Below are 22986 nucleotides of genomic sequence, written 5' to 3'. Positions count from 1 at the left end.
AGGATTGGTGCTTGCCATTGTAGCTGATACCGGGACTAATGCGCACCTTTGCAGAAGATACTAGTATCCCTGCTTGCAATTAAAGCCAATACCAGGATCTGTGCTCGCCATTTCAGATACTAGTATCAGCGCTCAGCATTACAGCCGATATCAGTATTGGTGCTCAACATTGTACCCGTTACAAGGATCTCTGCTCGCCTTTGCACTCGATACGAGTATCAATGACGTCACTGCAGCAGATACTAGTATCGGTCGCTTTCTTGCAGTAGTTTTATGATCATAACGTTTTTTAGAACTGGCTTTGAATGTGTTCAAAGGAAAAACATTAGGAATGGCTGAGTATCGATACCAGACATATTACCATACTGTGAATACCAGATTTATTTTGAATTATCAGTACTTACGACCAATGTCAGCTGTTTGTGTCTGATTTATGTATCAAAAGTAACAATTATTGAGTGAAAAAAATGGTATTCAACAGCACCACCATAAAACGCCAATTAATGTTAATGAGAATCTGGTGTGATAACTCAGCCTAAGAAAAACACAAGGTAATATTTACAATGTACACAAGGGGATTTATTTGAAAATTCCAAAGTGCTGCAACTTGCATCGGTCACTTTTTCGCTTGGCCCTCGATGAGATCTTTCGCCTCGTTAATCTTCGCCGCCAGGTAAGGAGAACCACCTGCAAAAAAAAAAAAAAAAAACGCCAGGATATTTAGTCACGTGTACAACACACCTGGTTCAAAATTCAATCGACCTCTGTCCGGATGGTTTAGTATCATCAGCTTTCTGTGAGCCTCTCTGACTTTATTCCAACTTGTTGTGGGACTGAAAAACACGAGAAACTCATTTCGGGCATTGTTTTTTTTTTTTTTTAAGTAAAAAGAAAAAAAAAAGATATCATACCTGACACCTAAAACCAATGCAGCTTCTCTCTTTGTCATTTTTGGTTCAAATCCACCTCGATAGTAACCCCCTCCGAAGGCCTACGATATAAAACGAAAATACCGAAATAAAAGTGACACCGGATTGGTTGAGATGCTCACATTTTTGGGGAAGCTCTGAAGGGCCTGCTTCACTTGGGGTTCCACCTGTTTCATGGCCTGTATGACGTAACGACCTGGGGGGCACAAAGAAGACCTTCAAGACCACCAAGAGAGCCGAAAGTTCACTTGCAGCACTTGCCTGCAAATCCAGCTGCAGCTAAAGCTAGCCCCGCTGCCACAATGGAACTAGCCTGAGTGCACACCGGAAGCAGGTAAGAAACATTACAAATAACGATTTAAAAATAAACGAGTGTAAATTGTTTGTCAAACTACAACACCTTCATGAAATGTTTGGTCGACACAAGTAAGCGTCGGATAGCTAGCACGCTCGACCAAAGCTAACGTTAGCCTAGCCGTCTTGCATTGACATTTGTCACGTGACAATTTCTTTTTCGTCCGAAAGAGTAAACAATATAAAGCGATACTTGCCATTTGTGCGATTGGTTCCGTTACAAACAGACGAAGGGAAGTTTTGACCTCATGTTTTCTGACGTCCGTGTTTTTGTCGGAAATTGGGAGAAATTGTCGTAAAACGCCGGAAGCGCGTACAAATCACAACGAAAACAAACTTTTCTCTCAGAACGCACGCAAATTCTATGAATATGAAACGAAATACAAACAAATCAAGTAAAAGAAGGCATCAAATTTCTACCAATTCAATTAATATAAAAGAACAAAAACCTACAATAGTGTTGAGATTTTTCAAGCGTATATGTTATTTAATACGGGCCTGTTTTAACAAATTATTTCTGAGTAGGACCAGCAATTTACTGTATCAAATATTAATGCCTTTTTTAAGTGGTTAGGTAATAATTTTCTCAATTTTGATTAAAGGCGTTACAAGAAGAAAAAAACTACAGCTCAGTATTTCCAATTTACGGCAGTGAAAAGTTTGGCTTTGAAGTGATGGGACCTTGATTGGACCTTGTTTTGCTAGCTCATATTTTATACGCCCGGATAAGTAAAAAGAAAACTTATCTTCAATCTAAGGGATTTTTTAGTCACACACAAACGCAAATGCATGTTTAATCAAATTTATTTAGATGCCAAAAGTTGACAAAATCAAAATGATATACAGTACATTAGAGACACAAACATGTGAAAATAGTGGTGACTTCACACTAAAAATACACAAAATAAATTGGAGAAACATGAATTTTCAATCACCCATAAGCAAATTGGACTTTTACAGAATGTATTTAGCATATTACAAAAGTTGAGATCAGTAGTATAAACAGTACATGCAAAATACTAACACTTTAAAATAGTGTAAAATTTAAAGCTAAAGGAAGTGAATTTTCATGCTGTCACATACAACCAAGATTAAACATTTATAGAATTTACTGTATTTAATGCACTGCAAAAGTTTATCTAAAGCATATACAGTACATGCGATAGTGAAAACTTCAGTTTGTGCAATATCTATTGAAGTAAATTTTCATGTAGTACAATGACAAAAGTTGACATAGTGAGGTTTCCAATTTTTTATGAACATTTTTTTTAATAAAGTCCTTGAGGCATCAAATGTTCTTCGACCTCCTTCTCAATGGTGGGCCCCCCTTAGATCTAGAGAATTTTTTTAGTACATGACAAACATTGGCACATGAAGGTAACATTTTTTAAAAACAGTTTTACTAAAAACAGTCTTCGAGTTCTTGAGGCCCTAAAAAATGTTCTTAGTCCACCTCCTCAATGGTGGGCCCCGGGGCGTCGGCCCGGGCCTGCTCCCTGCAGCCCGCCGTAGGCCCCGCCCCCTGATACAGCTTGCTGATGATGGATTGGCACACCCGTTCCAACTCCTTCTGCTTGTGCTGGTACTCTTCTTTGTCGGCCAGCTGGTTGTTGTCCAGCCAGCGGAGGGTCTCCTCACACTTGTCCAACACCGTCTTCTTGTCCTCCTGGCTCAACTTGTCCGCCACCTTCTCGTCCTGGACGGTGCTCTTCACGCCGAAAGCGTACGACTCCAGAGCGTTCTTGGCGGCGATCTTGTCGCGCTGTACGTCGTCCTCGGCTTTGTACCTCTGGGCCTCGTCCACCATCTTCTCGATCTCCTCCCTGCTCAGGCGGCCTTTGTCGTTGGTGATGGTGATCTTGTTCTCCTTGCCCGTGCTTTTGTCCACGGCGGAGACGTTCAGGATGCCGTTGGCGTCCACGTCGAAGGTGACCTCGATCTGCGGCACGCCCCGGGGGGCCGGCGGGATCCCGCTCAGCTCGAACTTGCCCAGAAGGTTGTTGTCCTTGGCCATGGCTCTCTCACCCTCCAGGACCTGGATGAGGACGCCGGGCTGGTTGTCCGAGTAGGTGCTGAAGATCTGCGTCTGCTTGGTGGGAATGGTGGTGTTGCGCTTGATGAGCGGCGTCATGACTCCGCCCGCCGTCTCCAGACCCAGCGACAGAGGAGCCACGTCCAGGAGCAGCAGGTCCTGGACGTTGCCCGAGGTGTCGCCGGTGAGGATGGCGGCCTGAACTGCGGCGCCATAGGCCACCGCCTCGTCGGGGTTGATGCTCTTGTTCAGCTCCTTGCCGTTGAAAAAGTCCTGCAGGAGCTTCTGGATTCTGGGGATGCGTGTGGAGCCCCCGACAAGGACCACGTCGTGGATCTGGCCCTTGTCCATCCTGGCGTCCCTCAGGGCTTTTTCCACCGGCTCCAGGGTTCCCCTGAACAGGTCGGAGCACAGCTCCTCGAAGCGAGCCCTGGTGATGGAGGTGTAGAAGTCGATGCCCTCAAAGAGCGAGTCGATCTCCACGTTGGCCTGGGAGCTGGAGGACAGCGTCCTCTTGGCCCTCTCGCAGGCGGTGCGCAGCCTCCTGAGGGCCCTCTTGTTGTGGCCGACGTCCTTCTTGTGCTTCCTCTTGAACTCGGCCACAAAGTGCTCCACCATGCGGTTGTCAAAGTCCTCCCCGCCCAGATGCGTGTCCCCGGCCGTGGCTTTGACTTCGAAGATGCCGCCCTCGATGGTCAGGATGGACACGTCGAAGGTGCCGCCGCCCAGGTCGAAGATGAGGATGTTGCGCTCTCCCGCCTGGCCTTTGTCCAGACCGTAGGCGATGGCGGCTGCCGTGGGCTCGTTGATGATCCTCAGGATGTTGAGTCCGGCGATGACGCCCGCGTCTTTGGTGGCCTGACGTTGGGAGTCGTTAAAGTAGGCGGGGACCGTCACCACGGCGCTGGACACCTTTTGGCCCAGGTATGCTTCTGCCGTCTCCTTCATCTTCAGCAGCACCATGGAGGAGATCTCCTCCGGGAAGAAGGTTTTGTCCTCGCCCTTGTGCTGCACCTGAATTTTGGGCTTGGCTCCATCGGCGACCACCCGGAAGGGCCAGTGCTTCTTGTCGGCTTGCACCACCGGATCGTCGAAGCGCCTTCCGATCAGCCGCTTGGCGTCGAAGACCGTGTTGCTGGGGTTGAGCGCCACCTGGTTCTTGGCGGCGTCGCCGATGAGCCTCTCGGTGTCGGTGAAGGCCACGTAGCTGGGCGTGGTTCTGTTGCCCTGGTCGTTGGCGATGATCTCCACTTTGCCGTGCTGGAAGACGCCCACGCAGGAGTACGTGGTGCCCAGGTCGATGCCGATTGCAGGGCCGGTTGCTACCACCATTTTGTCTGCTTAATCGACGAAAGACAACGAATGGATGGATGGGCTTTTAAAACGCTTGTCTGTAAAGGAACCACATAACAGCACATTGAATATTATGTTACATATTATAACATGACATTTCATGTAGGTTTGTGCACAGAACTACAAATTGTTGATCGTAAATTCTTGATGGTTCTTTATAGGACCGAGTGATACCCAGTGATTCCTCTATATAGCACCAAATGAAAACCAATAGCCTTGGATTTCAAACCTAATGCATGTGTAGGATCCAAACAAGTCTCGGGTCCTACGATTGTAGAACCATTTAAATGATTACTTTTGTAATGATCCAGTAATTATCAGCAAACGTGCCCTAGTGACATATGGTAGTGCTATATGGAACCAAAAATGCTGGCTTGAACTATCTCTAAGTCCAAAATTGTACATCTGAAGCAAACTTAGAATAAAAAAATACAAGATGATGAACATGACAAAATGTTTAAAATTCCAACAGCCTAAATATATTCAATGTGATAAAATCCAAAATGTGTCAGGATTCCTACATTGTATCATAAAGCCCGTAATACAATTAAATTCAGAAGTATTTGATTATTTACTTACACTTTAAATTGCTCTGTCAAGTATTCGGGCTTTGAGGATCTTCTTTGAATCTGTAGATCTTCTTGTGCCTTGCGTCTGTAAAGTATTCGGATCTCGCGGACAGTCTTCTGTCTCGTGAAGTTTGGATCTTCTATGTCTTCTTCTGTCTTGTGTCTGGATTGGCGACTGGTGTCCCTCCTCCGCTTTTATACTCTCCGAGCGTCCGCTCTCGGCGCTTCCAGACGTTTCACCGTCAAGAGTCGTCAACCACAAAAACAACTTCCTGTTCTTGCTTTCAAAACAAAAAAATCAAGGAAATGACTTTCAATGTATCTCAACGCAAAGAAAGTGCAGTGCTTTTCTTGTGAAGGTTGAGACGGATGTAAATATTAAACATTGACTTCAGCTTTTTATGGAACTCTCTGGAATTAAGAAACCGAAGCGAGAAGAATGTATGAACCTTCTAGAATCACGGAGATAGAAGAAGAACGCCCACGTTCTAGAAAAGTCTGGCGATAGTTGTGTTTGTGAACTACGTCGTTCATTTTCCTCATATTGTTATGAGAAGACGTTCATTAAAACGTAGTGGTGTACATTTGACGTTATTTGTCATCAAGTAATCCATCATTTGTGTTTTTAATGTCAGTAAAATAAACAAATAAATGAACATTCTTTACTATTAACTATTGAATTCGTTCTTATTAGTATGTCTCATAGGATTCTATACTTACATATTAATATAGTAGTAGATATGTATGCCTATTGTTTATTGCAGTATAAGTTTACTGTAATAATGATGGACTGTAATAATGGAAATGATGAAATAATATGGACATTTTGATTACGAAAGAGAGATAATGGCTCAGGGCATTAAGGTTTAGATTTCATTAGTCTTTTTTGCACATTTATTGACGAAAATGTTGCATTGAACAAAGTCAATTATTTTTCATCCAAATAAATGGAATTGAATCCATCCAAATATTTTTACTGTAGAATATACATCAATTAAAAAAAAATCGATCTAGATCCAGATGATTTTATTGTGTACAACCACTCGGGAAAATAAAGTTAAGTAAATTCAACAAACACATTTTTTTTTGCGTATGTTTCAATTACTACTCATGACAGGGTTGACGATTGATCATTTTTCTTTATTGTCTTTTAAGTTATTGTATATTACGTGAATTGTTTTTTTTTTACTTTTCTCACAAGTGGACTTAGAATAAGTTTGTGCTGGTATTTTGTTAATTGTTTAAATTTGACATTGCAGTAACACAAGTAAACTCGAAATCAGTTACTGGTTTGGTGCTAGTGCCAGACAAACTGTGGAAAATATAAAATCATTTTTGTTGCTTTCTTAGAGGACTACAGAAATATTTAGTTTTACAAAGTTAACATTCGCTAACTTGCTAGGTTTTGGAAGGCCCTAAGAAAATGGTCGTTAACAATTTTCCATGATTCAATCTTCTTTTGAACATGTAAACAAAAACATCCTTTTTATTAACACTAGCCTTTAGCTAGTGCTAACATTGTAATCTAGTTCTGATATGCTAACTACATTTATACAGTTCTCAGCTGTATTAACACATTCACTGCCAGCACTGGCAAATATAAGTTGACGTCCATATCCGTCAATGGCAGGGAATGAGTTAAGAGCAGAAACTATCAAAACTATTCGGATAGTTCATATTATTACAACCTCTGAAAATAAGGCAATCTCACATTTAAGCAATGTGCTTTTTCAGTCTCACATAAACACACCAAATTTAGGACTTTAATAAAGTTTATTTGAAAAAAATGAAAAAAGATGACAATTATATACAGTTTAATTGTAATTTACATAATCACAACTTCGGCGTAATAAGAACTGGGAGAAGTGGATTCACTTGTGACTCACAAGCATATCTAGATTGGGAGAATTATTTTGGTACATGACAAACATTAGCACAATAAGTTAACATTTTTAAAAACAGTTCTTGATAAAAACAGTCTTTGAGTTCTTGAGGCCCCCAAAAATGTACTTAGTCCACCTCCTCAATGGTGGGCCCCTGGGCGTCGGCGCGGGCCTGCTCCCTGCAGCCCGCCGTAGGCCCCGCCCCCTGATACAGCTTGCCGATGATGGACTGGCACACCCGTTCCAGCTCCTTCTGCTTGTGCTGGTACTCTTCTTTGTCGGCCAGCTGGTTGTTGTCCAGCCAGCGGAGGGTCTCTTCACACTTGTCCGTCACCGTCTTCTTGTCCTCCTGGCTCAATTTGTCCGCCACCTTCTCGTCCAGGACGGTGCTCTTAACGCCGAAAGCGTACGACTCCAGAGCGTTCTTTGCGGCGATCTTGTCGCGCTGCACGTCGTCCTCGGCTTTGTACCTCTGGGCCTCGTCCACCATCTTCTCGATCTCCTCCCTGCTCAGGCGGCCTTTGTCGTTGGTGATGGTGATCTTGTTCTCCTTGCCCGTGCTTTTGTCCACGGCGGAGACGTTCAAGATGCCGTTGGCGTCCACGTCGAAGGTGACCTCGATCTGCGGCACGCCCCGCGGGGCCGGCGGGATCCCGCTCAGCTCGAACTTGCCCAGAAGGTTGTTGTCCTTGGCCATGGCTCTCTCGCCCTCCAGGACCTGGATGAGGACGCCGGGCTGGTTGTCCGAGTAGGTGCTGAAGATCTGCGTCTGCTTGGTGGGAATGGTGGTGTTGCGCTTGATGAGCGGCGTCATGACTCCGCCGGCCGTCTCCAGACCCAGCGACAGAGGGGCCACATCCAGGAGCAGCAGGTCCTGGACATTGCCAGAAGTATCCCCAGTTAGGATGGCGGCCTGAACTGCGGCGCCGTAGGCCACCGCCTCGTCGGGGTTGATGCTCTTATTCAGCTCCTTGCCATTGAAAAAGTCCTGGAGCAGCTTCTGAATTCTGGGGATGCGTGTGGAGCCCCCGACGAGGACCACGTCGTGGATCTGGCCCTTGTCCATCCTGGCGTCCCTCAGGGCTTTCTCCACCGGCTCCAGGGTTCCCCTGAACAGGTCGGAGCACAGCTCCTCGAAGCGAGCCCTGGTGATGGAGGTGTAGAAGTCGATGCCCTCAAAGAGCGAGTCGATCTCCACGTTGGCCTGGGAGCTGGAGGACAGCGTCCTCTTGGCCCTCTCGCAGGCGGTGCGCAGCCTCCTGAGGGCCCTCTTGTTCTGGCCGACGTCCTTCTTGTGCTTCCTCTTGAACTCGGCCACAAAGTGCTCCACCATGCGGTTGTCAAAGTCCTCCCCGCCCAGATGCGTGTCCCCGGCCGTGGCTTTGACTTCGAAGATGCCGCCCTCGATGGTCAGGATGGACACGTCGAAGGTGCCGCCGCCCAGGTCGAAGATGAGGATGTTGCGCTCTCCCGCCTGGCCTTTGTCCAGACCGTAGGCGATGGCGGCGGCCGTGGGCTCGTTGATGATCCTCAGGATGTTGAGTCCGGCGATGACGCCCGCGTCTTTGGTGGCCTGACGTTGGGAGTCGTTAAAGTAGGCGGGGACCGTCACCACGGCGCTGGACACCTTTTGGCCCAGGTATGCTTCTGCGGTCTCCTTCATCTTCAGCAGCACCATGGAGGAGATCTCCTCCGGGAAGAAGGTTTTGTCCTCGCCCTTGTGCTGCACCTGGATTTTGGGCTTGGCTCCATCGGCGACCACCCGGAAGGGCCAGTGCTTCTTGTCGGCTTGCACCACCGGATCGTCGAAGCGCCTTCCGATCAGCCGCTTGGCGTCAAAGACCGTGTTGCTGGGGTTGAGCGCCACCTGGTTCTTGGCGGCGTCGCCGATGAGCCTCTCGGTGTCGGTGAAGGCCACGTAGCTTGGCGTGGTTCTGTTGCCCTGGTCGTTGGCGATGATCTCCACTTTGCCGTGCTGGAAGACGCCCACGCAGGAGTACGTGGTGCCCAGGTCGATGCCGATTGCAGGGCCGTTTGCTACCACCATCTTGTTTGTTTAAGCGGCAAAAGACAATGGATGGATGAACTTTCAAAACGCTTGTCTGTAAAAGGAACCACATAACAGCACATTGAATTTTATGATTGATCAATAACAACATATCATTTCATATAGGTTTGTGCGTAGAAATACTTTGGAATACTATTGAGCTTACATTTTGGTGGTTTTCAATAGAACTGGTAGGTGGTGGGTTTTCTAAGTAGCACAAGATGAGAATGTATTGTATAGTTACTGGATTTCAATTCTAATGCATGTATAGGATCCAATCAACTCTCATGTGCTATTTTGCTTTATCAGTGCCATTCAGAACTATATGTAAATAATAACTGAATAACCAGTTGTGTACAGTTATGCTATATGGAACCCCAGATGAGAGCTAGAACAATTTCAAAAAGCAATACAGTACCTCTGAGGCATATTTTTTTGAAAAAATACATAAATATAGTAAAAAGCTTAACAATCATAATAAAGTTAACGTGATTGAATCTAAAAATACGTGTTGATTCCTTGATCGTATCAATAAGCCTGTAGTACAATATAAATTTTTAGAATTAAAGTGTTTACTTACACTTTGAATTGCTCTGTAAAGTCTTCAGGCTTTGAGGATCTTCTTGAATTCTGTAGATCTTCTTGTGCCTTGCGCTGGTAAAGTTTTCGGATATCGCGGACAGTCTTCTGTCTCGTGAAGTTCGGATCTTGTACGTCTTCTTCTGTTGTGTCTGGATTGGCGACTGGTGTCCCTCCTCCGCTTTTATACTCTCTGAGCGTTCGCTCTCGGCTCTTCCAGACGTTTCCTTGTCAAGGTCCGTCGACAACAAAATCAACTTCCTAAACACGCTTTCAAAATAAACAAACAAGGAAATTACTTTTAATCTGTGGCAAGCTGAATAAACATGCTTTGGTTTTATTGCGAAGGTCAAGACGGATGATAGTATTTAACATTAGCGCAGGCTTCTTATGGAACACTCTGGAATCGCGCAGAAGCGAGAAGAACGTTAGAACTTGCTGGAATCATGGAGACTTTGGGAGAAAAACTTTGACATTCTAGAAAATTCTGACATTTAATTCTTAACGCAAGGGGGAATTACGTCTTCGTTTTAATGACATTGTTATGGAATAATGTGTGTATTAAAATCAAGTGGCGCACATTTAAAGTTATTGTATTTATGTACAACTAATCAAATTGTACAAGAATTTTGCGTATTTAGTATGAATAAAATAAACACGTGTATGTAACAAATTCTTTACTTATAATACATGAATTAGTTCTTTTAGTTAGCCCTATACTGTGCTCAAGTATTTATACAGAAGTGGATAGGACATCCATTAAATACACTGTACCTATTATTAATGATATAGGTTGTAGTACAAATGTTGGAAAACGACAAAAGAACCCTGACATTTTCAAATGTAGATAATAGGGTAGGATCGTAAAATATTGAACTTTTGTTCAATTGTGATTGATTATGGAACATTATATATATATATAAGGGCTGACCCTGCTTCCTGAGGTTAGCCTAATTGGAAAAAAAAACCGTAAAATTAGGAAGTTACTCCTGAAATGAAGTCAATGATTTGCAAAACTGCTCCGGAACAAAAAAAAGACTTTGCATTTGCTATGATCAGGCGCTACACGTGAATTTACCACCCCTTCTGTTCCCAAATATGGCCCGCAGTTAGTTCGTTACATGGTAAAACATGGACATCTTCCAATCTCTTTATTGACCCAACCTCGCATAATTATAACTTGTTTTTTCCGAATCAGACGCAGAACGGTAATCGTCAACGCCCGTGTTTTCGGAAGCAAACTCCGAGCTGCGCCCGCGACGCCGGCCAAACTCGACCAGGCCGCGCCACCGATCGCTCGTCGCCACCCGGCGCTTTTTCAACCGGCTTCACAAAGCCGAGCGCGCGCGCAAATGAGAGTTTTGCCCCCTAAATCATATGGAATTAGAGCGGCGCCCGCGTATGGGCCAAGGCAGCCAGCGCCAAGCACAAAAGCCCACAGGAAGCAGCTATTTCTGCGCGTTTTATGAACCCAGGCAAGCAATTTAATTCTTTTGTTCGCCAGAGTTCTACTTCATTGATTAACAAAAGCGGGGATATATTTTTCTTTTTCTTTTTTTTCTTTTTTTTCCCAGCCCCTTTTGAAAAGCCTGAAATGTCAAGCCTTTTAAAGGAGATTATTCTGCCCGCGTGCGATGAATGGAGCCCGGAGTAACCTTTTGTCTACAATTAAATATTCCGGCATAAATATAAAAGGAAATCAGAGATGGGGAAGATTGAGTCAGGAGAGATCGGGGAGGTAGATCCTCCGGCAGATAGCGCCGACGGCCCCGGCTCTAATTAGATATGCCAGGCAGCCGGCGAGCAGTCGCTCGCCGCCGCGCGCCGAGAGAGGAGACGAGACGAGAGAGGACGTAGGGAACCTATCGGCTCATCCGTCCGCCCGAGACGGCTTCCTCTGGGCATCCGCCAGGTATTTGCCGGCCGCCTTTTGTTTTCTTTTGCTAATGCGGGTTTGTTTTCCCGGCGCCGGGGAGCGCGCGCAAAGGCGAAGCCTTCTGGGAAAGGCGGGAAAAAGTTGTTTAGGATGCCGGGGAGTGATCGGGAATGACAATGAGTGAGTTTAAGGGGCGTCGGGAGGATGGGATGTTAGCATATGAAATGTGGCGCCGTGCGAAGGTGGCGTTTGTGTGTGAAGTTCTACTTTTGAAACGTGAACGTTGAGCTCGGAGTGGGTGAGGTGTAGACCTGCAAAAGAATTTTGGAATTTAAAAAAAAAAAAAAAAATGGAATGAGTTTGACTGACTCATTCGATCCCAATGACGGATTTTTACGTTTTTTTTTAATACAGACATTCAATCCCTAGTTACTGTATATGTTTTAATAATAATAAAAACTACATATTTACTTATCTGAAAATGACTGTAAATGAAATCAGTACCAAAGTACAAGAGTAATCAATTACACGATACATTAACCTAACCACTTTAAGAACTTTAAGGGGTAATTAGGTGCTAAAGTAATTGATTACATGAATACTTGAGTAACTAAATCAACTACTATTTAATTCCCCAAACTAATTATTTTAGTACTTTAGCACCAGATTCATCAATTACTTGATAATCAACATAAACAATTATTTTATGTACTTTATTAGGTAATTAGGTACAAAACCTAATTATATTACTAATTACTACTAATTTTCCTAATAATTAATTAGGTGAACTAATTGATTATTTGGCTACTTTAGTACCCAAGTGATCAATTACTTTACACAATCACCCGACAATAATTCTTGATGATAATTACAAAAATCCGTTACTTTGAGTAGTTGATAATTAAGTGCGAAAGTAATTGATTACATCAGTACTGTACTTGAGCGCTTAAAGCAATTCATTGCTAAATAATAATTTGGCCACTTTGTAACCAAGGTAACCAATTACTTTACACAGTAAAGTGATTAATTACTTTTGTAGATCATTATGTTTTAAAGTAATTGTTTACATTAGCATTTGAGAACCTAAAGTACTCTAGTACTTTACTTTGTTCCCCAAACTCTTCGATAAGTTTGGGACTTTAATACCTAGAGCAATCAATTTATTTTAGTAACTAAATGTTACAAATTCTTTAGCGCCTATTTCCTGGATCCCAAAAGTGGGCGTGGCATCTAAACTCATCCAAACAGGGCCGTAACTCAAGAACGTTTTAAACTAGGAGGCTCAAACTTCCGTCTTTTATTTGATAGCGTAGCACACTAATATTTAACAAAATGAATAATTTAGAAAGAGTGTTTTTAGGGAAGTTCTGGGTTTTTGCGTAACTTGACCTGGAATGACCCCGAGAAAAAAATGAACCGAGTTGGCTTATGACTTTCTCAACGCTAACCTTAGCTTTAACGATATATGATTAGTCCCAAAATACAAAGTGTAAGAAGTAATAAGCATGTAAACCTCCTATTTTTTATTTGGACTATTCTATAAGGTGCGTTAATATGGAAACATGACAGAAGTGTCGCAGCAATCGCGGGAAAAATATGAATGAAATGTCAGCTTTAATGGAGCGGGCCTTTATCAGAGCTTTACAAGCTGATTGGAGGCATTTGTAGTCATGACTTTGGATGACGGGGTTTTGACCCTCTTATGATGACTAAACTCAAAGGTCAAATCCTTAAATGGCAGCCTGCTGATTTTGTTTGATAACAACAAATGAAAAAGGTTATTACTTTTTTTTTTTTTAGAGCATTGTAAAGGAAAACTGTTTCAAGTCAAATTGCTTATCCCACAGCAAAGCGCATATTCCAGTAGATTGAAAAAAATAAGGCAATGAAAGGAGTTGATTTGATGGTATCGAGGTCAGCTCCGACCACACCCACAGCGGCGCAGCCCTTGCAGATCCATCGAGTCTCTTATTCCGTATTCTTTTCAGAGAAACATCCAAGCGTAAATTGTAGATATGGGAATCTTTGACTGTATTTTTGGGTGTACGCTTTGATTCAGAATCGATTCTCGCTGTTTGGACGCTTTAAAGCAGGGGTGTCAAACATATGGCCCGCGGTCCCGTTCTGGCTCGCAAACAGGTTCAATCCGGCCCGCGAGATGATTTTGTGAAGTATAAAAATGAACTAAATGTTTTCAATGAATGAAAAACTTGAAATGTTTTATGGATAATAGTAATGTTTTTTTTTAATAGTGATGCTGTATTTGTACTATCTCGGACAGTATTAAAAAGGATAATGCATTTGAAGTTGTTGTTCTAAAGTTAAAAAAAAAAATGTACCATGATTTTAATGGTCCTCACCTGCTTGAAAGTGTCATTTTTTTTTTACATTTCGTGTTTGATTGTAAAAAAAATGGACTTTCTCTTTGTTTGATTCATTGCCATACCAATGAGTTGAAATAAAATTGAGCTTTCTCCTATTTGTTTAGGTATTGTAAACATAAGTAACTTCATGGATCATTTTTTGAAAATAAGTAAAACAACAATGTAACTTCCCCCTCAATATTCTTCTCGATGTATCTCAGCTTTTATAGAGTAATAGAAAGCTTATATTGTTTAGATATTGGCGGTTATTTACTTTGAAAGCATGTACGGACATTTTTTTTTCTTGTCGAGTTTGAAATGTCTGACTGCGTTTGAATGCACCAAGGAGTTAGCGGCTAATGCTAATGCGGAAAACGTGTGCCGTATCGTACGGTGACAGCGTAATTGATTAGCTGTTCCTTGGCGTCTTTTATCAGCGATTAAATATGATTTTTTTTTAATGGCAGCGCGTTGATGTTGGTTGATATGTCATGTAGTGACAGTAAACGGAGTCGCGAGGACCAACCAAATTAAACTAAGCACTCCACCATCACGGAAGAGTTAAACTGGAGATTACGCAACCAAAGTGACAAACGCCAACTTCAAAATAAAAGCATAAATTGTTTATTGAAATATTTGGTGCGTTTATTCTTAAATTTGCCTCTATAGCATGTGACCAGCGAAGTCACATATAAAAATTTGTATTTATTGCTTTATTTTGATATTAGTGAGTATTATATGAGGACGATTCTTCAATTTTTATGCGTTTTGTCCTCCTGGACAGACTCTTGCGTACACGCAGACATCACATTTTTACAGACAGTCCAAGCCCATGTTTAAATCTGTCATAATGCTGATTTGTGACTTTCTCCAAAGAGGACTGCTAGCTTGGCAGAAAGGAAACAAGAATTATTGAATCAAACAGCCCTTTCCCTTATATCCAGATTTGACTTTGCCTTCATAAAGCCGGTTGCATAATCCTTTTATCGAACCTGGCGATGGAATACTGGAAATACGGAGAGGGACAGAAATATTATTAAGGTCATTTCTATCTCTAGTTTACGTTTAATAAAAAAAACACCCAGCTTTTTCTTTTTTAATCTGGAGGGGGGGGGAAATGCGTTTTTAGACCTACCTGCTGATTTCTAAACGTTCTCAGGCCGCCGCGTAAATCAGCCTTCATCTATAATGAGCAAAATGAAATTGTCCTCATTTATTTCTCTCTCATGAGGTCCTGTATAGATATGAGGACTACAGCGTTTCTGGACATCAGCATTTTATAGCTTTTTATCACTGCTCTCAGGTGTGTGTGTGTGAGATTTAGGTTCACGTGTGCAGCTTCAACGTGTTATTGCATTATACTGGACTCTTATGTGTAACATCTCAATGCTCGTAAAATGAAAAAAAAAAAAACACTTGTAAAATGAGCAGTGGAACATTTTATAAATGGAGCAAAAGTCACCATTATTATTTGTTAAAAAAAAGACCCCTAGGTATAGAACATAGTCTTTGAGTTTGGAGCCCAAGAAATTTGTACTTGTATTAAAAATATATACAGTATATGAGTAACCGCCTTAATCCTCGCCTGATTGGTCAAAATAGCCATCTTAAGTTTACAGTACAGATTTGTACATGTCTATAGATATAAATCTGTGCTAAAGAGATAAATGGCGTTATAGTCACACGACACCTTTGGAGCTAAATTTGCGTCAAAAGTAACTTGTAAAATGGTCCTTTGTACTTGGAGATGTAATACATTTTTATTCATTAAAAAAATCTAGGTGTAGAAAATATTTTTGTATATGCATCCCAATTTGTATTAAAAAAAAGTGGTTTATCAACAAAATAAAATGAATTACTAGTTGCAGTCCCAAACTGATGAAAGATTTCTGCCTACACTTTGGACTTTTGGTCAGTGGATCTCCTGCCCAAAGAAATGAGGTCGTATGCATTAGTGGCCTTACAAGATTGACCTTACGTTACCTTTTCGCTGAGGCGATCCTGTGCGAAGCCCTGCTAATGGGAAAACAAGTCATAGGTTCACATTGTATGCGTGTATACGTGAATGCGTGTGATTGGAGACGTAGCTCACTGTCAACTGTGCTATAATCGTCCTCCTGAGGAAAGCAAGTGCCGATTGCGTGGGCCATTGTGGCAAATGGGATTACGAAGCATGAGGAAACCAAACGCTGGATTATTAGATTCAATTTTCTTTGTTATTTATGGAAACCTTGCACTGGCAATAATGAGTGAACATTTTTTGACTGGTCATTCAAGTGTACTTGCGTGTATGTGTGAAAGTACTTGTGGGCTAAATGCTAAAAACAGCTAGTTAGCTAGCAGATAGATAAACATTTAATCCTAGATATTCTAATACTCTTTAAAGACACAAGTAATTCTTTGGGAATTAATTAATTTATTGGGTTACTTTGTTTTGGTGAGGTTAAATGAGCTAGATAGCAGCTAGCTAGATAGGTAGCTTGACAAAAATGTTTCCCAGCTAGTTAGCTAGCAGATAGATTGACAGGTTATATGGTAATCCTTTGGGAATTAATTAATTTATTGGGTTACTTTGTTTTGGTGAGGTTAAGTGAGCTAAATAGCAGCTAGCTAAATAGCGCACTTGACAAATGTTTCCCAGCTAGTTACCTAGCAGAGAGATACATTTAATCCTAGATATTCTAATATTCTTTAAAGATACACACAAGTACTTCTTTGGGAATTAATTAATTTATTGGGTTACTTTGTTTTGGTGAAGTTAAGTGAGCTAGATACCAGCTAGCTAGATAGGTAGCTTGGCAAAAATGTTGCCCAGCTAGTTAGCTAGCAGATAGAAAGATAGATAGATAGATAGATAGGTAGGTAGGTAGGTTACGTTGAAATCCTTTGGGAAATATTTAATTGGGTAACTTTGTTTTGGTGAGGTCAAGTGAGCTACATAGCAGCTAGCTAAACAGCGCGTTTGACAAATGTTTCCCAGCTAGTTAGCTAGCAGATAAATCGTTAGATAATCTGCGATTGAATGTCTAATACTCTTTACAGTTACAGACATTTGGGGATTTGAAATAATTGATTTGGTTACTTGGTTTGTTGCGGTCAAGTTGAGTGAACTAGCTAGAAAGATAACTAGCTAGACAAAAAAACGTTTCACAGCTAGTTAGCTAGCAGATAGACAGAGACAGACAGACAATGCGTACAAATGGAAAAATCCACCAGTGGCTTGGATGAGTTAAGTGGGTCAAAGCGTTCCCGAGTTCGCTTCGGTCAAGTTGTGTGACACTGAGGTGTATAGACAAGCAGATTTTCTTTCTTCGCGGCCCTCCTGTCAGCGGTACAAGAAAGGCGCGAAACATTTTTGTCAAGCAGAGCGACTAAACCATCTTTGGATTGCCAGCCGTATAAAGGCAGCCCGTATAAAGCCTTTCAGCGCGTTGAATGAACATGCCATCTGTGGGGCTTTCTTATTTCCTCTTCGCTTTTCTTCTCTTCCTTTTTCAAGCCTTGTAATCAAATTTGAGCAAAATCAAATGGCGGCAGGATAGAAGGCGAGCGGTAGGGGGGTGGAGGGTTCAATGAAAGTACCTTTTGTTGGTCTGAAACGAGCAAGTAATTTACAAAATGCCCTCCCTTTGTACAGAGGGCTAAAGGAAGAAAGAAATCAGTAGCTTTTAGAAGCTAGGCCTTGCGCTGCGACGGGCAAGATAATGAAAGCCGTCTTGTGTTTGGGGGGGATAGAAAGCGTCTCAAAGGCTGACTGGGCCCGGGCTCAGGGTTAGCTTGGGAAAAAAAAAAAAAGAAGCATAAAACACAACGGCCTCGCACATACAGAGGAGTCATGCGGACTTTTGTGGACTCGTCTGTGCGGGCGTGTGCGCGTGTGTGTCTTTTTGTGTTTGTCAAAGAGCGGTAAAACAGGATAGCAGCCTGGCGTCTCGGCTGAGACGCGGCGAGGAACAGTCAAGGCGCGGATGCTGAGGGAGGAGGAGGCGAGGAAGGATCTTCTTACCTGTCGTGCCCTTGCAGGTTGGCGGAAACGCCTCCGGGAGCCCGGGGAGGCGATCGGCCGTCGTTGGACCGAGGGATTAACGGGGACCAGGATTTCAACGGGGGTTTTTTTTTCAAATTTTTCCCACAATGCTGGAGTGGGACACTTGAAGACTCGAGGGTGACCGGTGGATGAGCAGGACCACTTGAGGAATTTTGTAGGTCACGTTTTTCCCATTCGTCGCGTTTTCTTTATTGATATGACGTGTCGGTTTGAAATATTGATATCGGAAGTATCTGGTGTGGTGGTGACTCTCGTTTTTGTGTGTGGCCTACAGACCAGTTCCTTCTCTCTATGCGTGGACCGTTTCCTCAAGTCCTGTCTGGCTGCACGCGCCGGTCGGTGAGTTTGACAGCCTCCGTTATGTTTTCAATTTTGCTCTCCTGTTTGAACTCGTTCAATCCCAAAGACATATTTTTAAGTTTTTTTCCGTAAGAGTCCCTTGAACTGAGTTAGTTTTTTTTTTTTATCCAAATGATTGACTAAAGGAGGTGTGAAAAACGGTTGCTACCTAATGAATTCAGTCCTAAAGTAATCGATTACTATAGGTAATGAAGTACTCAAGTAATTGATCACTTGAGGTAATAAAGTACTGAAGTAAATAACTAGGTAATTGAGCCGAAGTAATCACTTATTTTAGGTAATTGAGTACTTAAGTACTTATGAAGTATCAAGTACTAAACAGTTTGAGGTACTAAAGTAGTTAACTCATTCAATACCAGCCAATTTAGACCCCTCTCAAGCCATGAGAAAAAAACAAAAACATATAAAAACGTCTTTGGGAGTGAATGAGTTAAGTATACTCTCCTTGCTTGAAATCTGTTGAATTTCACATTGTTTAATAGTTACTTGATATCCACAAGATCACTGTTTTCTAATGTGCTTGAGCTATTGCAAAGAAGCAAATATTGCTCATCAGCTGAAAGAAGTTAGCATAAATTTCAGACTATAAACCGCACCCGATTATAAGATGCACCAATAAAAATTTAACATGAAATTTATTGTTGTCATGTATAAGGCCACCCCAGAATAACAAAACAATTGAAAGCATACCAGAAGTTATTGGAGGAGATTGCCCCCTGGTGGCTGCTGAAAGAAAACTGCAGCTACGGCATACTGGGCTATAAGCCGCAGGGTTCAGAGCATGAGAAAAAAAGTCGCGGCTTATAGTCAGAAATTTATGGTAAATGTGTATGTAAATACAAGGGGTGTCATAATTACACTCATAAGTGAAGCTTTTTCAAATATATTTTCTTACTTTTTTATGCTTTCTGTATGCCGATTAGATTCATTTTTTTTGTGCATCGGGTTTCTTGTGCTTGAGTTGTTGGGGGTTTGGAAAACAAAGGTCAATCACATCCTGAAGTGGACACCGATTGGCTGTCTTTGTATTTGTCAAGACCCGATTGGCTCCTGTTGTGAATGGGAGGGCAGAAAACGGACGACTGTGTGGTAGATTTAAATTTAAAAACCGGATGGGATCTTTGGTAAAGTTAGCTAGCTAACAAAGTAGCGATCAGATAGCTTGCCACGGAAGTTTAGCCTACCTCATAAATGCAAAGCGCACAGCTGTGACCGCAGCCAAAGCTAACGATAGCAACAAAGACGCTAATATAACGAGACATAGCTAAGCTCTCTGCTAGCTGAGCTGTGATTGGTCATCACCTGAGCAACTGTGATGTCATTTTCACTTGACAGGAAGTGGCAAAATGACCACCCCCTGAGACGGATCCTTATATTATATTCCACAAATGCAATATAGTATTATCAACTACTTATTAATTACTTACTTATTTTTCTCCTTATTTCTTGCGGTCAACTGAAAATGACGTCACAGTAGCTCTGGGCTCAGGTAACGACCAATCACAGATCAGCTTGTAATGTTTCATGACAAACGTGAACTCCATTTGTGTTGGTTCTTGCTGAGCCAAGATCTTTGCGAGCTTTTCCGAAACCCCGAATTTGCCACATTCCAAACGCCGGTCGTTCATGCGGCTTCATCTTCTATGTGAGACCCGTGGTCTTCAGCTTCTCCATCACATACAAGTGAACGTCAATTGTTTTGGTTCTTGGGAGCATGAAATTCTGTTTGAGACAAAAATAGTCTGGCGAAGATCTTCGCGAGCTTTGACGAAACCTTATGAAAACCCCAAACTCGCCACATTAAAAACATTGCTTGCTCGTGCAGCTTCAGTTTCTACACGAAGCCCATGGTCTTCAGCTTCTCCACCACATACAAGCGGACTCGAAAATCTCTTCGGGAAGAGTAAAAATTGCCTGTGAGCATTTGCGCGAGATTTTACGTACCCTTACGAAAACCCCAAATTTGATCGGTTCCAAACATCGGTCGCTAATGCAGCTTCAGCTTCTACACGCAGCCGATGTTCTTCAGCTTCTCCATCACCCGTGTGAAGATAGGAAGGAAACTTTCTTTCCTCCCGCAGTTTTCGAAAGGAAATGAAACACCTGAGTGGCATTTAAATGTTCAGTCTCCACATATTTAAATGTCAAAATTTACATCGCAACAAAAACATTGCTTCAAATTCCGATGGAGCAGAATACCTAACGAGCTTTGGCGCCGCCGCACTCTGAGCGGTGAAGGTCCCGGTCCGCCCTATTCGCTACCTTATTGTGCTGAACGCTCGACTGCCTCCGTGAGTTCTGGCAGGCGACGCTGTCCCTCAGCCAAACTCGGCTATTGTGTGTGTGAGTATTTGAAAAACAAACTTTTCACTTTGCCGCGTCTCTTTCAGTTTCTTTCGCCCTTTTTCTTAAACGTAATAATCATAATAATAATAATAGTAATAATGATAATAATAATAGTAATAATAATAAAATGATTACTTATCAATTAATTGACAAAAATATTGCTCCAATTTAAATAAATGGATGTTGTGTTCTTCTTCCTGTTCTTTTTCTTTCTTTTTGTTCTTTTTTTAAATCTTATCTTATTTTCTCGTTCTTTTTTCTTGTCGTTATTTTCTCCTTCTTCCTCTTCTTCTTTGCCTCCTGTTTCTCCTCCTTATTATTGCTCTTCATGTTTTTTTTTCTTGTTCTTACTCTTTTCTTGCTCGCTTTTTTTCTTTCTTCTGGTCTGTCTTGTTCCTGTTCTTCATGTTCTTTTTTTATTGTTCTTATTTCTCTTTTTTGTTCTTGTTCTTTTTGCTACAGCAGTTCATCTCATTCTTATTTTTTGGTCTTCCTATTCTTGTTTTTTTCCTTATTCTTTTGTTGTTGTTCTCTTTTTACTTCTTCTTTGTTTCTTCCTTGTTGTTTTTTTTTCCTTTTACTTTTTTTCATGCATTTATTTTTCTTAAATCAACACGAGTTCAATTTTGTATTTTATTTCATATACGGAAGTTTTGACTATTATTTATCTCTATGGGGCTTTGATATTACTAATAATTAAAAAAATAAAAGCATTGGTTAGGAAAATGGAAGGATGGACGAATGAATAATCAGTCGTAATGGAAAATATCTGTAGTATATTTAAATAGATTTCAACTTTTAACTTTTTTTTCAAACTTTTAATAAAAAAAAAAGAAAATATCTCAAAACGATATGCTAGAAAAAGCAAAGTAACGTTTAGTGACCTTATTCCCGTTACACTGTTTTCTACGGCGTCCCCGCCGACACATTTTATAGTTTCTATTTTTTTTTTCCACGCGAGTCATCGTTGAATTGTTTCCAAGTCAATCACGTTCACCAAACGTTTTATTCCTTTTAATATGTGAGTGGGCCGTGACCCGCACATCCCCGAGGCCCCCTTAATAACTGCTAATGTGCTGTTAAAGCAGTGGGCGTGGCCTGCAAGAGAGCGCGCCGCCGATTACAGCTCATTGAACAGGAGGGGCGAAGCATCGATTTCATCTGCGAGCGTGTGTGATTGCGCCGGCGTGTGTGCGCGGATCTGTCAGTCACGCGCCGACGTTTGAAGCTAGCTCGCGGGGTCTCGGCTGTTATTAACAGCAGTAGACGGCCATTAAGCCTGTCATTTCCTCAATCTACTGGATGACCTACTCACTTGGACAGCTTCTGTGCTTAACCTGTGACCGATGATTGCCCACTGTATTATTGTGGAGGCGCTGCTGGTCCCTGTGTGTGTGTGTGTGTGTGTGTGTGTGTGTGTGTGTGTGTGTGTGTGTGTGTGTGTGTGTGTGTGTGTGTGTGTGTGTGTGTGTGCGTGTGTGTATCGATTTCATTTCAACACTAAGAATACAGTGGTGCTAAACCTTTTTTTTAGTGATGTACCCCCTGCGAAAAATTTATTCAGCCAAGTACCCATTTCGCCAAATTGAAGCATTTTGAGATTTTTTTTGTTTTTGTTTTTTTCGGCAATCTGATTTAGAAAATACAAAAAAGAACAGCATATATTGTGGTATCTTTCCGTGTCATTTTTTTCAGCAGTTCCGTCAGATAGTGTTTGATTTAGTGATAAGTTTCTTCATGTTCTGATTAATTTGCTCTTAATTTGAAAGGGAGAATGCACTGTCACAATGCGGCGTAGTAGGATCCAGAAGCAGCTTCCGGCGTGTAGTTTATTTCTATTATTTATTCACAAAGTGGGATTGGAGCGCAAACATCCTAAGCAGTTGTTTTTCCTTTTCCTCGCAACGTAGTTCGAGTTCTTTTGACCATAAATACCTGAAGTTGCGCAGCATCCGTGTTTCCCCAGGTACGTGTATGCCTAAAGACCGCAATTAATAAACGAGTCAAATGGAATACCTTTCCGGGTTTTCTAACCGGAGCACAACAGCTCCATAACTCGAAATTCTTAATTGAATCAGCTGGGGAAATAACTTTGACACGGTCCTCTCCGTTTTAATAATATTCCTGCGTGTGAACAAGGATGGACTCGGATGTTGGTTCAGTCCGCTCGCTTCTTTTATTGAGAATAATGCCGTAACAACCTCAGCTATTCTGCTGTCGGTTTCAACAGTTACTGGCTGCTAACAG

The 22986-nt window shown here is 42.1% G+C and overlaps 3 protein-coding genes and 1 long non-coding RNA gene across 9 annotated transcripts in view; 1 reads left to right on the top strand and 3 right to left on the bottom strand.

The window, feature by feature from the left end:
* Positions 1–557: 557 nt before the first annotated feature.
* dnajc19 (DnaJ (Hsp40) homolog, subfamily C, member 19) lies at positions 558–1573 on the bottom strand. 2 transcript variants are annotated; one of them, XM_088425326.1, is made up of 6 exons: positions 1481–1573; positions 1191–1242; positions 1052–1125; positions 912–991; positions 763–833; positions 558–687 (listed from the first exon to the last, which is right to left on the bottom strand). In XM_088425326.1, exons 1-6 carry the CDS (start codon positions 1481–1483, stop codon positions 617–619), a joined length of 351 nt encoding a protein of 116 aa, XP_088281452.1. In that variant the 5' UTR covers positions 1484–1573; the 3' UTR covers positions 558–616. The 2 variants fall into 2 exon arrangements, with proteins under 2 accessions (XP_088281452.1, XP_088281451.1); XM_088425325.1 differs by lacking the exon at positions 1481–1573 and adding an exon at positions 1330–1446.
* Positions 1042–22986, top strand: part of LOC148416628 (uncharacterized) — a 143801-nt gene continuing 121856 nt past the window's right edge. Inside the window, exons 1-3 of one of the 4 annotated variants that reach the window (XR_015866948.1) lie at positions 1042–1263; positions 18009–18187; positions 18308–18372. This is a non-coding gene — a long non-coding RNA (uncharacterized LOC148416628). Of the gene's footprint in view, positions 1264–11492; positions 11659–18008; positions 18188–18307; positions 18373–22986 lie in introns of those variants that run through there. The other 3 variants (XR_015866949.1, XR_015866946.1, XR_015866947.1) reach the window with 3 other exon arrangements.
* LOC148416631 (heat shock 70 kDa protein 1-like) lies at positions 2124–5418 on the bottom strand. Its single transcript, XM_088426223.1, has 2 exons — positions 5248–5418; positions 2124–4706 (listed from the first exon to the last, which is right to left on the bottom strand). The coding sequence occupies exon 2, from the start codon at positions 4645–4647 to the stop codon at positions 2728–2730; it is 1920 nt and encodes a 639-aa protein (XP_088282349.1). The 5' UTR covers positions 4648–4706; positions 5248–5418; the 3' UTR covers positions 2124–2727.
* On the bottom strand, positions 7043–9922 carry LOC148416630 (heat shock 70 kDa protein 1-like). Of its 2 annotated transcripts, none has more exons than XM_088426232.1 (2): positions 9748–9922; positions 7043–9222 (listed from the first exon to the last, which is right to left on the bottom strand). In XM_088426232.1, exon 2 carries the CDS (start codon positions 9165–9167, stop codon positions 7248–7250), a length of 1920 nt encoding a protein of 639 aa, XP_088282358.1. In that variant the 5' UTR covers positions 9168–9222; positions 9748–9922; the 3' UTR covers positions 7043–7247. The 2 variants fall into 2 exon arrangements, with proteins under 2 accessions (XP_088282358.1, XP_088282359.1); XM_088426233.1 differs by having other exon boundaries at positions 7043–9167.

This window comes from Hippichthys cyanospilos, chromosome 10 (assembly GCF_059441005.1).
Source record: "Hippichthys cyanospilos isolate Australia breed blue-spotted pipefish chromosome 10, RoL_Hcya_1.0, whole genome shotgun sequence".
NCBI classification, from domain to species: Eukaryota; Metazoa; Chordata; class Actinopteri; order Syngnathiformes; family Syngnathidae; genus Hippichthys; species Hippichthys cyanospilos.
Note: the sequence above shows the minus strand (reverse complement) of the source record. Positions and strands in the feature narration are given on the sequence as shown.